Source organism: Amblyomma americanum, chromosome 4 (genome assembly GCF_052857255.1).
Source record: "Amblyomma americanum isolate KBUSLIRL-KWMA chromosome 4, ASM5285725v1, whole genome shotgun sequence".
In the NCBI taxonomy this organism is placed as follows: domain Eukaryota; kingdom Metazoa; phylum Arthropoda; class Arachnida; order Ixodida; family Ixodidae; genus Amblyomma; species Amblyomma americanum.
The window spans coordinates 190,592,256-190,607,607 of NC_135500.1; the positions used below are offsets into that span (position 1 = coordinate 190,592,256).

Genomic DNA, 15,352 nt, shown 5'->3' on the forward strand with positions numbered 1-15,352 from the left:
TTTTTTCTCCTGCTTTCGAACAGCTAAATTAATTAAAAAGCCAGAGGAACAGTGAAACTCGACTGCCAGGCAGGGACTGTCGACTAGGATTGTCGCTAGCACCGCTATATTATTAAGAAACCGCTGCCGTCTATTCTTCAGAAGTTCATGTTTGTGCCGTCATCAGTTAACCTAGACTCACCAACCACAGTAGTTATTTTGCGAAACGTTCCACTGTACCTGTTGGTGTCGGGCGAGCAGAAGGTTCCTCAGGCTGTCGCCCCGCTCCGCGCAGTATCTTCCAAGTTTCCACAGAAGCCCCGGTTTGGACAACGAACGCCTCAAGCGAAAAGAGACGTCGGTCGCCAGAAAAGGGTTGTACGTCGCCGACTCGTCCACCCTCTCCACCCAGGGCTTCTCGCGCGGTTGCCGCCTCGTCCTTCTGCTTGAGTCGCCTCCGAAGTCGCCCCTATGGTCGGGAAGGATCGCTCGAGGTTCGCCTTCGCTCCTGACGCGCTCCTCTGCCGTCAGGTCGGTCGACTTTCGCTTGCGACGCAGAAGCTTCCGCTTAGACTTCATGACGTCCTTGTGACGTCGGCTCCTCTCTCGTCGGCCGCTGGGGACGCGGCCGTTGAAGTCCACGACGAAGTAGCGCTTGCTCTCGGAGACCCCGAAAGACGTGTCCACAAAACGGGGCCGTTCGGACGACTGGCTCCGACCAGCTGAAGAGCCCGAATCGTCCTCGACGTCGTCGCTGGCTCGCTTGCCGGTGCTGATGACATCTTTCTTGCCGCCACGAGCGGCGCTCGAATGCGGGCGTAGTCTGGGAGAAGCACTCACCGAAGGGTTTCCTTTCCTGTAGACCTGCTGTCGATGTTCCGTAACATAGAAGCACTGTGTCGGCTCCTTGGAGAAAAGAGTACCCGAGGTTGACCCTGCAGACGAACAGCAAGGGAGAAAAAAAGTGTTGTCTTCGATGGCATAGTGTTCCGGCATTCTTAAAGAAAGACTAAAGATGTTTCTGAGCTCGTCATTTTACCACGGAAACTCTATATGCACGCTCCTAGCATTCTTAGAAACTCCGAATTATAGTCCTGCAGCTACATGTGCGGCCAATTTTTCTATTAAATTGAATTAAACATCCCGGCTCCCACCTTTCGTTTTTTATCTCACCACCGAAAAGAGGAGAAGTCAGCCAACGCGTGGAGTGCCTTCCAGCCAGCCACATAACGGCTTTCAGCTCTGCTTACGGCGGAGTGATACGTACCGATCGGCGAAAGCAAACAGTCTACGCGTATTTTTACTTTCGTGGGCCTAATTTGCGGCTATGTAGTATGCGACTGAAATTATTTATTCACGGAAACCTACAAAGAAAATAAAAGCGAAAGCGAAGCCGCCACTCGAGTGGCTGGAACGAACTCCACGCGTTGGCTGACTCCTCCTCTTTTCTGTAGTAAGTAAAAAAAAAAGCAACAGCCGGGACGCATAATTCAATTTAATAGAAAAATCGGCCATAGAGGACTATCGTTCGAAGTATCTAAGAATGCTCGGATAGTTTAGATTGAGCTCCCTGGTAAAAAGACATTTCAGATTCCTGTTTAGTGCACCTTTATAAGATGAACTTTTTTGAAGCTTCCAAGCCGTCGCGCACGACAAGAACAGTTAGCTGGCATAAGTTTTCTAACTTGTCTGTCGCGTTGGAGCGCTTCAAAGACTGTGGACAGCCTGCATCACTGCATGTTTACCACCCCGCCTAAATGCTTTGCACGGACGGTGACCTTCATATATTTTCTACTCTTCCAGGGTAGGCTTCGTCTGAAACCTGTGGAGTGCCTTGAACACTGCAGAAGCGCCCTCCGGCGAACCAGCAACGGTCACACACGAAGCGGTTTGGGAACTTACTGAGGGTACTGTACCTGTCTCGGCGTCGCCTCTGGAAGCAGATGCGACGGATGGTGTCCGGTCCCAGTACAGCGCGTGCGAGAACTGCACATGCTGCTGAGGCACCGCTGAGTCTTCTTGCGTAGTGTTCTTGCTCAAGCTCTTCGTCACCCCAGTAGTTAGCGGGGCTAACGAGGAACCAGCAGCACCGGAGAGTCCTTTCTTCTTCGCTTTTTTCTTGCTCGTCTTTGACGCAGTGGTCTTTAGCGTGGAGCTCGCGTCCACTTCCTTGCCGCTGTCCTTGCCTCCGTGGGTCACAGTCTCGTCTTGCGCCTTGGACGTCTGGCCCTTGCCGGACACCGCCGCCTTTGCTTCTTGGCCTTTCTGTTTCTGCCGGCTGCCCGCCTTTTTACCGTCCTCGACATCAGCGCCATCTTTTTGTGGTGTAGTGATGGACCTTGAAGACAATGGAAGCCAACAGCGCGTATAATGACAAATTTGTTAACCTAACAGCACTTACTTTCTATACCTGTACTATTGTTATACTGCCAATCAAACTCAGATAATATTCGAGCGCTATTTACCGACCGTTATCAGCAGCTTCATGGACGACGTTGGGAAGCAGAAATTTTAATAATAATATCGTTGGATAATAATTGGTTTTTGGGGAAAGGAAATGGCGCAGTATCTGTCTCATATATCGTTGGACACCTGAACCGCGCCGCAAGGGAAGGGATAAAGGAGGGAGTGAAAGAAGAAAGGAAGAAAGAGGTGCCGTAGTGGAGGGCTCCGGAATAATTTCGACCACCTGGGGATCTTTAACGTGCACTGACATCGCACAGCACACGGGCGCCTTAGCGCTTTTCCTCCATAAAAACGCAGCCGCCGCGGTCGGGTTCGAACCCGGGTACTCCGGAAATTTTGCTGAACAACATTTGTGTGTCTTCAAAACACGTTGTCTTGGTACTACCTTTGCTGTACCTTTATAGTTTTCTCTGGTGTGTGCCAAACATGTGTGTCCATTTTCTATGATATTGTCACGTGACGGCAAGCAGGTGAAAGCAGGACTACATGACAGATGGCGATGGAAGGATTTAATGGCGGTGGGCCTAGCGCGAGCGCTTCGTGCCGCGCCACTTCCCACTTTGTCGTCTTCTAGTCCGTGACAATATTGTGTTACCATTGCTATATGTGTGAACTGCAGGAGGTGCATTTATGATACATAGCTATGGCCGCTATGGTAAAGTCAGCTAGTTATTCACGGCGCGCTTGATGAAGCTCTTTTTGCCTTCTTTCATGTACTAAGCTTCTTCGTTAGGGAACAGATAAATAAACAAAATAGGGTAAAATTTTCGTGAAGTGCTACGAATTAAATTATAGGCTTTGGTTTCGTGGAGCTTAACGTCTCACGCCGTAGTGGAGGGCTCGGGATAATTTCAACTATTTCGGTTCCTTAAGATGCACTCGCATCGCAGATACACGGGTCTGTAGCATTTCGCCTCCATCAAAATGCGGTCGCTGCGGCCAGGATTGAACCCACGTATTTTGATCAGCAGCCGAGCGCCATAACCACTGAGCCATCGAGGCGGCTTGAATTACATTATAGTGCCGATTTGTTTGCATTATAGTACTTTTTTGTAATTATTTATTACGGCAATAAACTCGTGAGTTTATGTAGTGCAAGCATAACAGCACAATATTTAGCCAACCACCAATATGATATATCTCTAATTTTATTGGTATTGTTGAAACTTGCTTCAGGGGGTGCAAAGACGTTTTCAAGGGATACCGTTAACATCCTCGTGGGTGAAATTCATTGCAAGCCGACAACGATAATGATCCTTGCGCGGCTTGATGTTGCAAGAATTTCATCGTTGGATCCATTGGTGGTCGAAATTATTCCGGAGCCCTCCACTACGGCACCTCTTCTTCCTTTCTTCTTTCACTCCCTCCTTTATCCCTTCCGTTACGGCGCGGTTCCGGTGTCCAACGATATATGAGACAGATACTGCGCCATTTCCTTTCCCCCAGAACCAATTATTATTATTATTATTATCCATTCATCTGATGCTTTGAACTCACCGTGCACTAGCTGTGAATGATTCGCAAGTAGGAAAGAAACGGTATAGCTCTAAAACGTAATTTTCACAGCCATAGCCTTGAGGAGAAATTTGCCGGTTCGTGAGAAAGCTAATTCAATCACTTCCACGCGGCGGCATCAAATTTATTTCATGGGGCAATAAGTCTGGTACAGGAGGTGTCAGTTTCACTTTTTGGCCTTCCACGCTGCACGATTAAGTGCTTTTCAAGCACTCAATAACAGCCACTAAGTGCCATATTCAACTTTATACTGATCATCGGAGTTATTGCGCCATACCAGTTTTAGGACCGCCCATGAACGCTTCCCAGTCTATATGACTTATTTTTGCTTCTTAAAGTAAAAAAAAAAGCGTCGCTAGCGGCTTAGTTACAGCTCATGAACGGCTTGCAAGCTTTCACAAGGTCGCAAACGCTACGATTCAGGCAGTCAGAAACAAGGGGCGCAAAGCCCAAAGTGACTTCCTTTACGAACCACATACAGCCTTTGTCGAAAGTTTAGAGTCCAGGGAGTTTACTTCTGGGCCAAGCCGCGTGGCTCGTTATGGCTTCACAGCGCTCAAAGTACCTTGAAACTGAGATGCTATCTGGTCCTCCCCTCGGATGGTTAGAACTGCCACATATGCTACAACAGTCCCACTACACGATTTAAAGGCAAACCCTCTTGGACTATAAAATTTTGACAAACGCTGTACATCCATTCCTTTTAATCGCAAAGAGGCCGCGCATTTGAGTTGATAATCTTTACTCCTCTCAACACGCTCAGCAGCGACACCTTTCTTATTTTTTCAGCCGTGCGATATCAATTGGCGGTGGTTTAGCTCTGGTTAAACCTGGAGTGACGCGATAACCACAGCTGGCCGAGTGGAACTTGGTCACGGGACCAACCAAGTGACGAACCACGTGATCAGCCACAGCGCCGAGCCGCCGGCAGCTGCTCCGCTTCACGTGACCAACCACGTGACAGCATGGCGGCGCAGTCACAGGGTGGCGGCGCCGCCAGGCTGAAGGCTCGAAATGCTACCGTAATGTAGCTATCGCTACAAAATTCGGTGACAGATGCTGAATGACCTTCCAGAGCCGCAGATTTCTTAGCTTGGGTACCACTGATAAGTAAAACAAGTGGGCAGTTGTCGCACACTCCTGCCGCAATGTTTCCACTTACTCGTTTGCTTCGTCGCTGGCGCTGTTTTTCTTGCTCTTGGAGACGGAGCTTTCGAGAACGTTTTTTTCGCCCTTCCGGTCAGCTGCGGCTCGGTCGCTCTTCTTGCTCTTGGCGCCCTTTTTCCCTCTCTCGCTCACTTCGCTCTTGCCATCAGCCTTGCTCTGATCTCCCTCGGACTCGGTAGGCGGCAATGGGGGGCATCGGGATGCAGGTGCTTTCGCAGGCGCCTCGCTCTTGGCCTGCTTTGGGCGTGGAACAACAAACAAGATAAGCGCAACGTGGGAGACTAAACGAACGCCAAGCGTTTGCTTCTCATTGCTGGCAAGCAATGTTTCCCGCCAGTTGCTGGATGGCGACCGACGAGAGGAAGAGCAGCTAGCTTCACAAAAATTTTCAGCCGTTGCTGCACTTTAAATCGGTTTGTGATTAGCTGGCGCAATGCCGAGCAGGCCACTTTCGATATCATAGGTGACTATAGTCTTTAGGTGGGTATCTTCGTTTCCAGCTTTGAAGTGTGACAAGGGCATCGCACACTGCTGGCCAGTTACCAGTAGATGCGTACGAAAGCGTATGCGAACAGTCTTTCGGGTGGGGCCCAGAATTGAAGTATCAATATAAAAAAGGGAGCAGTTTTTGATGTAGACATATATAAAGCCCATTTTCTATCAAGTTTGTCCGTAAAAGATCGCACTGTGCAAGGCATTCTCATTCGTAGTTGAAGAATTGTTGTATTCTTTGACACAATCCGGGATTCATAGTTGGGTAAACAATACCTGCACGAATCAAATAGCCCACTTACTTTAGGTAGACCAATGCTGACAGTAGGGCCGGGGTTTTGTGCAGGATTCAATACTGTATCGCAGCTACTGGCAACATGAATTCATGGACTCCTGGGGTGCGGACGAAGAGTGTTCCATTGCGCCCAGCAGCAGAATGTGATAGCAACTAAGCCACCACACGTTCCTCACAACTGAGCAGTTCTGAAAGCCCTAATCGAAGTTGCCACTCATGATACTCGATTCGCAGATGCTTCGCTGTTCTCACTGCCCAATAATTCATATAAGCTTCTCCCTGCATGTTGACGTGCTTTAGCCCGTGTTGAAAAAAAAGAATTCATAAAGGACAAGGCGTACTTTTAAAGTTAAACCACTTCCTGGACTGCAATCTATTTTGGTTGCTTAAGATTTCCTTGATTGTACACTCGGTATTTGAATGAGAAAATTAATGTTAACTATATTTTCTTAAAAGATGGCTTGAAAACTTTCAACAAAGGTGCTCCGCAGCGTAGGTGTCTGTTTTGCTGCTGAAGAACGAGAAAAAAAAAATCATGCTCGAAGCCCATCTATTTTCTCAGTTATCCGAGTAAACGAAACGGAACTTGGCAGAACAATGTAGCTTCTATCAATTATTTCAAAGATCGCGAATATTTTTACTCTTATTCAGTTGGTGCGACGAGAAATGGAGGCAGTGCGCGTTTAAAGCATCATCCAGACACTATCTGCGGTAACAAAAAGTATTGACACATGATAATGTTTTACTGAGAACTTCGAATGTAATATCTGAGATACTTTTTGATAAAGTAATACAGTGTATTTAGCAGCATGTCAAGCCGAAATCGTTGATATACGGCCGTTCAGTCACCGCTTCTGTGGAAAAATTTGCAAATTTAAAACAAGCGTTTGAAAATGTAATCTCGCAAATTCAACACGTTTATCGCGTTCAAAACAAATTTGTTCTATGGGCGCACAAAACCCGAAGTATGCTCTTGCCAGTTAGTAAGCATAGGAACGAATATTTTATCTGAAAATGGGTTTTTCTTACTCGGGCATGAAATAGCATGCTTATGAGGTTATGCATGTTATTTCATGCCAATGCTACCAGTGGATATTGCGACAGAAATACAGATCCACGAGGCGGGAAAGAAGATGTGATTAAGAACAAGATCTGCACGGCCACACAATTATTTTTAATCCCTGTCTTTTTACATATTTTTCTTTCTGCCTTCAACGCAATGCAGCAAGCTACAGATGAAGCTAAAATATAACAGGATTCGCTATTTGATTGCATGGTCAACATTACAAACACCTTCCTGGACATGAGTGCGCTTCGGTGCTTGGAAGTGAACAGATTCACTTCATCGGAAAAAAATAGTAGGCGTTTAACATAGTTAAACCGAGTAGACCTACGAAACAATGTGTTTATTCTTTAATTGGAAGAGATACCTAGGCTCCGCCTTAAGGACATGACGCGATAGGTTCAGTGGGTTAATGCCCATATATGCAGAATTAGCCATTCTTTAGCATTCGCAGATGGCGGCGAGTCCTCGTACCGTTACCAGCGCAGTGGCGCAGCGGTTAGGCCACGCGCCACTGCACTGGCAGGTGGCTGTTCCTGTCACAGTCACCGGCAGGGATTGTGCAATCCATGTTGCTCTTCCCGAGCAAATTCTCGTGACCAACCATTAATTTAACCGCCATCTGCAAAGACCGGCAGTTTGCTGACTATCCGGTGGGCAGGTTGTGATGACGTCACAGGGTCACGTGACCTAGGTGGCGCGACGCCCTACTCCCATTGGCGGCTTCTTGCGCGACGCCCCTCAGTACTAACCCGAGTTTACCCGATTAACTCGGGTAAGTTCGGGTTAGTTCGGAGCCCAAAACGAGACAAGATCTCGCTCGGGGTTGGTTTGTCTGGAGTTGCGCTTTCACATTAAAACTGCCCCGGCTGCGGCGATACTCTATACTGGCACAGTTCCAGCCTCCTCCCAGTTCATCAACTCGACCTCATCCTGCCATTTGTAAGACTTCCTCCTTGCTACGAACGGGCTAACCGTGCTGCTTATGGTGGGCAGTGCACAGAAATCAGCCCACACAGAAGCCGACGAATATCTCAAACACCACAATCTACCGCAACACGCAAAACTAAATAACTGGCAGGAGTTTGATGTTTTGTAGCGATAGCTACATTACGGTAGCATTTCGAGCCTTCAGCGTGGCGGCGCGCCACCCTGTGGCTGCGCCGCCATGCTGTCACGTGGCTGGTCACGTGGGGCGGAGCAGCTGCCGGTGGCGCGGCGCCGTGGATGATCACGTGGTTAGTCACGGGACCAAGTTCCACTCGGCCAGCTGTAGCTATCACGCCACTCCAGGTTTAACCAGAGCTAAACCACCACCAATTTTTTTGTATTATTAGAGCACGTTAGTATGAGGCTAGGGCCCAAAGGTTCCAACACTGCGAGTTACTCTCCTAACGACGAGTGATAATAATAATAATAATAATAATAATAATAATAATAATAATAATAATAATAATAATAATAATAATAATAATAATAATAATAATAATAATAATAATAATAGTAATAATAATATAATAATAATATTAATAATAATAATAATAATAATAATAATGGTTTTTGGGGAAAGGAAATGGCGCAGTATCTGTCTCATATATATCGGCGGACACATGAACCGCGCCGTAAGGGAAGGGATAAAAGAGGGAGTGAAAGGAGAAAGGAAAAGGTGCCGTAGTGGAGGGCTCCGCACTAATTTCGACCACCTGGGGATCTTTCACGTGCACTGACATCGCACAGCACACGGGCGCCTTTGCGTTTTTCCTCCATAAAAACGCAGCCGCCGCGCTCGGGTTCGAACCCGGGAACTCCGGATCAGTAGCCGAGCGCCCTAACCACTCGGCTACTGATCCGGAGTTCCCGGGTTCGGTTTTCGAATCCCGGTGAACATGAGTACGAGTAGTTCACTCACTTCTTCCTCCAACTCTAGCTTGAGGCCGAGCTGGCTAAGGTCGACTCCAAAGGTGCGCAACGCCTCGGTCACCTGCTCGCGGCGCATGTCAGGGTTCTCCGCAAGGTCCTGCGGCAATGGGCTGGCGGCGCCGCTGCGGACCTGATGAGCTTCCTGTCCGCGTGGAGAACAATAACAGCAGTGAGATAGTTATGAGAACATTTCTATGGCCACGCAATCAATGACCTTTTGTCTCCTGAACAGGCCTTTACCGCAGATGCGTCACCTATCACGTCGTCGATGGAAGTGGTCGCGACATCCTCTCATTTTATGCACAGTTGTGTTCGCGCAACATTATACTACGAACGCGTCTTAAACCGCGAAAGTCCAGAGGTGCAAGACGGCGCGTCTGTAGAAATCGAGACTATAGTTAGTTCGGTGTCAAAGTCACAGTTCAGTTTCTCAGGCAGAGCACATGCAGTGGAAGGCTCAGCACTAATTTCGATCCTTGGGGATCATTCAAGTGTACTGACATCCTAGCGTGACTCAGAGTTGAAGGAACTCAGAGTTAGAGCACTGCTGATTCACAAGCAGCGAAACTTTCAACTATTTCACAATGTTTTGTAGTGAGAAAGTTACGGTTTCGGCTTGTTTTCTTAACTCAAAGTGCACACTGAAATCTCATGGGAGGGCTCTCGAAACTTTATTTTGCGAGGCTGGGACTCTCTTCAGCCTGCGTACTCGGTTACACCCGCGCTGTTCTGGTCGACCTGATAAACACGAGGACGAGTCCCAAGTGATGATTGGTTATCAGAAAATAAAAGGCGTGGTAATGGTCTCACTTCTTGGTGGGCACCTCAGCCTCTCAGTGCATGAAATGCACGGCGTCGTCAACGAGGCGGTTGCCAAACATTTCGACATCTCTTAAATCGGTGCCACAGTTGCGCTTACTTTAATGCCGCGTATAATATGGAACATGGGCCGCGTTTGCTAAGACACGGGCTGTATAGTGAGTTTGCAATCTACAGTAGAACGGAAAAGGTGCAACGAATAAATACTAGTATAGTGCTCCACTTAAAGACACCCACCACCCCTGTCCAGTCGAGCGCTCGAGCTGTGAACATTGCGTCTCGTTTTAACGCAACTGCGATGTTGGGAACTCCCTCTTAAGTTCGCGGAGTAATAGTGCGTTGCCTTCGGTTTAAAATGCCACCACCTCAATCTTCAAATCGGTCACCAGTGAACAGAGAATGCAGTGCAGGTCTGCTGCCTTTACAACGGGAATGCTGGGCAATTGTAATACTAAATACTATCTTTGGTAATGTAATCTGTGTGAGTCTCAGCAATGTGGGCTATTATACAAGCAGGGAAAGGGAGACTTTAGAGGAACCCCCTAAAAGGTTGGTAGTTGAATGGAAACGGCAGAGCCATCACTGTCACTCCTTCACACAGTGCTATGGACAAAAAAAAATCTCGAGGAAACCGGCGCCACATGGTGAATCCGGCGAGAAGCTTGGAAAACGTCGCCTATACGCACCTCCTTTCGATCGACGTACAAGATCAGCTGCCGAATGTTGCCCCGACTGTCGAGGGCGAACACTGGCTCTTCCCAGTCTTCTTGCGTCAATTGCACGGTGTCGCCCATGCGGGCCGTAGTGCCCAACGCGGACCGGTGTTTAGCCGTGTCCTTGAACATGAAGTCCACCTCTGTTACGCTGGCGTCCGGAGCCTGCGTAGTCGTGGTTGTGAGAGGCAACGTTGAAGCTAATTAGATTGACTGAAAACGTTTGAAACTAACCTCTTGACCGCAGTAAGGCTATCTAACCCTGTACTGATCATTGGCTGAGTTGCATCACATATGTAGCTCGGTTAACTAATTTTCATGCCCAACCTAATGCAAAAGCTTGCTTTTAAAAAGCACGGTCATCGCAAGTAAACGTATCATAAGTATCTAATATCGTTGGCTTAAGTCGCTTCTTGATATAAGCCGTTAGAAGCTTATTTTTTAATTTTCGCTTAACGCAGAAAATACCTGCCTCCTTAAGCGCTACGCACCACAGATTTCTTAAAGGGAACATGCGGATAAGGAGCTCTCACCTTGAGGTCAGAGCGCATGTGGGCGGCGTATCGGATGCGCAGGTTGTTTGCGTATATCTCGAAGATGAGCGGGTCGACGAATCCGGCCAGGATGCCCGTGGTCATGGTGGCGTCCACCACCATGGACACGAGGAAGACGAGCAGCATGACGCTGACCAGCACTCGGCCCACCTGCACACCCGTGACGCACAGCAGGTACAGGCAGAGGCGCCGGCTCAGAGGGGACTTCAGGGCAATCAGGCCCACCAGACCCGACGAGATGGAGCGGAGAATCTCGTCCTGCACAAAAAAAAATGCAGAGCACGCGAGAAATTATGAGTGCAACTGCTGTAGAAATGCATTCCCGCCGTTGGTTGGCCCATAGAAGCCCAAAGAGGGTTTAAGCGAAGACCGACAGTAATTATCAAAACAGCCATATTGATGCATAAAGATGGTCTGCAGCATATATGGAGGACGTCGGAAAAAGGTTAAGGGTAATTATAAAAAGTTGGCTAATTGCAACTAGTTATTTGTAGCTGCCCGTTAGTGATATTCATACAAAGTTTCAGATTTTAAAAGCGCGATTACGCTCGGCACTGTGGCGCAACGAATTCGGGTCACCCCGCGCGCTGTTTGAAAACCGAGCGCGTGTGGAGCGCGAACACCAGCGCCCAGAGGTGCACGCCGCTCGGAAGCACACGTGTCACGTGACCGCCTCAATCCCGCTGGGACCGCTTCACTGGTGTCTTAGCCTGACAAAGTTGCGCACCGGACAAATTTTTCCCACTCGGATAACTTTTGACCGCCTTGTAAACTATGCAAAATATAAACTAGAAGCTGCAGGAAAGTGGCGCCTCTGTCTTAGCGCTGCCCTGCCCGTTGCTAGAGGCAGGCTTATGGGTAAATCTTGGAGGGGGCAGTTGGACAGCGGCCCCATATTCAGAGTGGCTTCTTGGAACTTATTGAAGAGCAAAATGGGCAGGCAAGTGTGGTTCATCACTGGTAAATTTTCTTCCTGGGGGCCAGAGGGCAGGGAGGAGGGTGTAACAACATCCAACAAATCCAACTGCGGGTGTTCTACAAATAATGCTGATTCAGGAGTAGGGGATTATTTTTCTTATTTTTTTCTTCTGTTTAATTTAACTGCATCCTCACATTGACCGAATGGAATATGCCTGCGATAATCGAACCATTACCACCTACGTTTATCTCTTTCTAAACAATTCCGTATCACTGCAGTGCTGACATATTTGCATATCAGCGCTGCAGAGCCTCTCAATGCGACATAAACTCAAGGAGCTCCGATTCGTGCACAATGTCTTCCCTTCTCATGGGTATACAGTTTTCCGAAAAATTGGCCGTATCTGAATTGCCCCACTTGGCGCAGTTGTGGATCTGATGCATTAGATTTAAATACACTGCAGATGGCCCAACAGAGCGAGGGCGCTTTGATGACTCACGTTCATGTACACGCCGAAGAGCTTCTGGGCGACCAGCAGTCGGGCAACGGGGAACAAGAAGAGAGGCAGCATGCACGAGCTCTGGTACGGTATCGGCTCCAGCACGAACAGCGTCACCATGCTGGCCACCACGAAGAGGCACTGCACGTGCTGCACGGAGCACCAAGCACGTGCGCGCCCTGTTACACGGCTTCAACGGAGTGATTCACGCAGTAAACCAAGAATGCAGCGCTCATTGAGTTTAAACATAAGGTAAGCGCCTTCATTCCTGCAGTCTGGCTATTCCCCCTTCCTTTCAGCGACTGTACTGCCTCATCGTAACCATCACCAGAATCTTCAGCCTGACTACGCCACTGCAGTACAAAGGCCTCTCCCATGTCTCTTCAATCACCCTGTCCTTTGTCACTTGCGCCCACCGTACGCCCGCAAACTTCTTAATCTCATCTGCCCACCTAACCTTCTACCGCCCCCTGCTAAGCTTGCCTTCTCTTGGAACCCACTCCGTTACCCTTAAGGACCAGCGGTTATATTGCCTTCGCATTACATGCCCTGCCAAAGCCCATTTCTTCCACAGGGTGCACCCGCCGCGGTGGCTCAGTGGTTAGGGCGCTCGACTACTGATCCGGAGTTCCCGGGTTCGAACCCGACCGCGGCGGCTGCGTTTTTATGGAGGAAAAACGCTAAGGCGCCCGTGTGCTGTGCGATGTCAGTGCACGTTAAAGATCCCCAGGTGGTCGAAATTATTCCGGAGACCTCCACTACGGCACGTCTTCTTCCTTTCTTCTTTCACTCCTTCCTTTATCCCTTCCCTTACGGCGCGGTTCAGGTGTCCAACGATATATGAGACAGATACTGCGCCATTTCCTTTCCCCAAAAAACCAATTATTATTGTTATTATTATTATTATCCGCAGGGTGCCTCGATGGCACTGTCCTTGCATCGAGGTACCCTACGCTGGCCGAGGAACGGAGCCCTCGGGCTCTTCTTACCGCCTCTCCGGCGTTGATGGCGATGGCCATGAAGACGACGACGAGCCCGTAGCCGAAGATCATGCGCACGACGGGCAGGGACCGCACTGTCTCGTCTAGCTTGTAGCCGACCTGCACCACCTTGACCACGGCGCCTTCCTTGTCTTGGTCCATGGCGGATGTGGTTAGGGCCTTGCCACGAACAGGACGGATGGGGAAGACAGGCAAAGGAACGGCTCCAAGCAGTGGAAAGACGGACGTCCACGTTCTGGGCGAAGCAATCGCGTGCTGCCCGTGAAGACCAACACGAGCGAGCTCGGGAATGCGTGCACTTCCTCTTCTTCTTCGTCCTCCGAGAGCAGCGCATGCACCGAAGGTACCACAAATAAAAAATGATTTGCTTGTGCACTTTTCGTTTCACGACAGCGGGGAAAGTGCAAGATCGTGACTTGAAGAACAAGAACAATATAAGTAGAACGAAATAAGTAATCATAAGGCCAGGCACAAAATTGAAGGAATTTCGATGGAGGCGAAATTCCAGAGGCCCGTGTACTGTGTGATGTCAGTGCACGTTAAAGAACCCCAGGCGGTCGAAATTATTCCGGAGCCCTCCACTTCGGCGTCCCGCATAGCCTGAGTCGCTTTGTGGCGTTAAACCCCCATAAACTAACCAAACAAAATTGAAGGCTGTTAAGCAAAGTGATGAAGCTTTAGCAGGTAGCGTTTGCTCGTCATAAGTCAAACGTGTACAGGCAGTGATGTGGTGGCTACAAGGGAGAGGTGACGCCAGCGCCCGCAAATCCGCCGAGAAAGCGCGATCCTCTGTGTCAAGCGCTGCCTGCGAAGGCCGCCGCGGCGCTTCTGTCAGCTTTTCGATGCGACTATGCGGTCGCTCGCGCTTTCCTTTTCTGCGGATCGCGGTTAAGAGCTTCTAAACGCGTTTGCCGCTGGCGTAGTTAACAGTGATGATGATAATAATGTCCTCAGGCTTAATGGCACGTATCCACGGCGGGGGATTGGCCAGGGTGCATTGCTGATACAAAGGCACACATGGGTAAAGAGTGGAGTAATTGGATTATTTTGGGATGAAGACTCGAATTTGGATTAAAAAGGTGATAAAAAAACGGAAATGAAAAAGCTGTGTGTTCACATTCTAGCATAAGAATGTACCTGATGCAATTATATATCCGTGAATAAAATCGCACACAGGTTTCAAGGCATATCCCTTGGCGCTTGCCCCGAAGGAGAGGAGGATCGGAATAGAAAGATTTCGCCCCAGTCGTGCGAGGGGGATTTCCATGTATGTTCTATGGGGAGAAGTGAACCGCCAGCGCAGTTTCCTGCGGCGTCTGCACGGTGGATCTTTTTCTTCGTAGCTACCAGCATGTTATCTCGTTTATGGCAAGATGTGTTTCGCTGCTGACATGCTAATATGAGTGCCGAACTCTGCCGGACAGCTAGGTTAACTCCAGCGCAAAGAAAGCGAGACAGCGTCACTGCCTTGCTTCTGGCTGCACAAAGCTGAAAAGAATGAAAATGTTAAAACTTAGGCGGGTGCTCTAAATTGCATATTAAGGCGAAAGCCTTTAACGGCTCATACTCCCGGTCGAGACCCTGTCCGTCCGTTACACCGCCAACAGGAAGTCACGACAGCGGAAGTGACGTCATACCATCCGGCCTTCTCTTAGGCTCTTCTACTGAATAAAAAAAAAACCATTCTGCAAGATTGGATTCAAACCACCATCCTACCGTTCCGCAGCTGAGCGGGCTAACGACTATGCTACATCTTGCCAACACATATCTAGTTCTTGTCTAGGACGCTGGAGAGTGTTTGCGGAAAGGCGTCGAATCAGACGGATGCCTCCCAAACGCCCCCCAGTGTCTCCAGCATTTAGGATTTATAAACAATCGTGAAATTAATTAACATCTTAACGACACATCACTGACACAAGCAGCAACACCGTGCTAAATGTTTTCGCCTCA

The 15,352-nt window shown here is 48.8% G+C and overlaps 1 protein-coding gene across 1 annotated transcript in view; it reads right to left on the bottom strand.

Moving 5' to 3' along the window:
- The window catches only part of LOC144129938 (uncharacterized), a 16,181-nt gene extending 2,552 nt beyond the window's left edge, over nucleotides 1–13,629 (bottom strand). The window contains exons 1-8 of the mRNA XM_077663994.1: nucleotides 13,391–13,629; nucleotides 12,402–12,551; nucleotides 10,963–11,241; nucleotides 10,403–10,594; nucleotides 8,887–9,039; nucleotides 5,123–5,361; nucleotides 1,896–2,317; nucleotides 220–914 (exon numbers count right to left, since the gene is read on the bottom strand). Of these exons, the coding sequence (XP_077520120.1) occupies nucleotides 220–914; nucleotides 1,896–2,317; nucleotides 5,123–5,361; nucleotides 8,887–9,039; nucleotides 10,403–10,594; nucleotides 10,963–11,241; nucleotides 12,402–12,551; nucleotides 13,391–13,543 (2,283 nt within the window). The 5' untranslated portion in view covers nucleotides 13,544–13,629. The remainder of the gene's footprint in view (nucleotides 1–219; nucleotides 915–1,895; nucleotides 2,318–5,122; nucleotides 5,362–8,886; nucleotides 9,040–10,402; nucleotides 10,595–10,962; nucleotides 11,242–12,401; nucleotides 12,552–13,390) is intronic.
- Nucleotides 13,630–15,352: the final 1,723 nt, after the last annotated feature.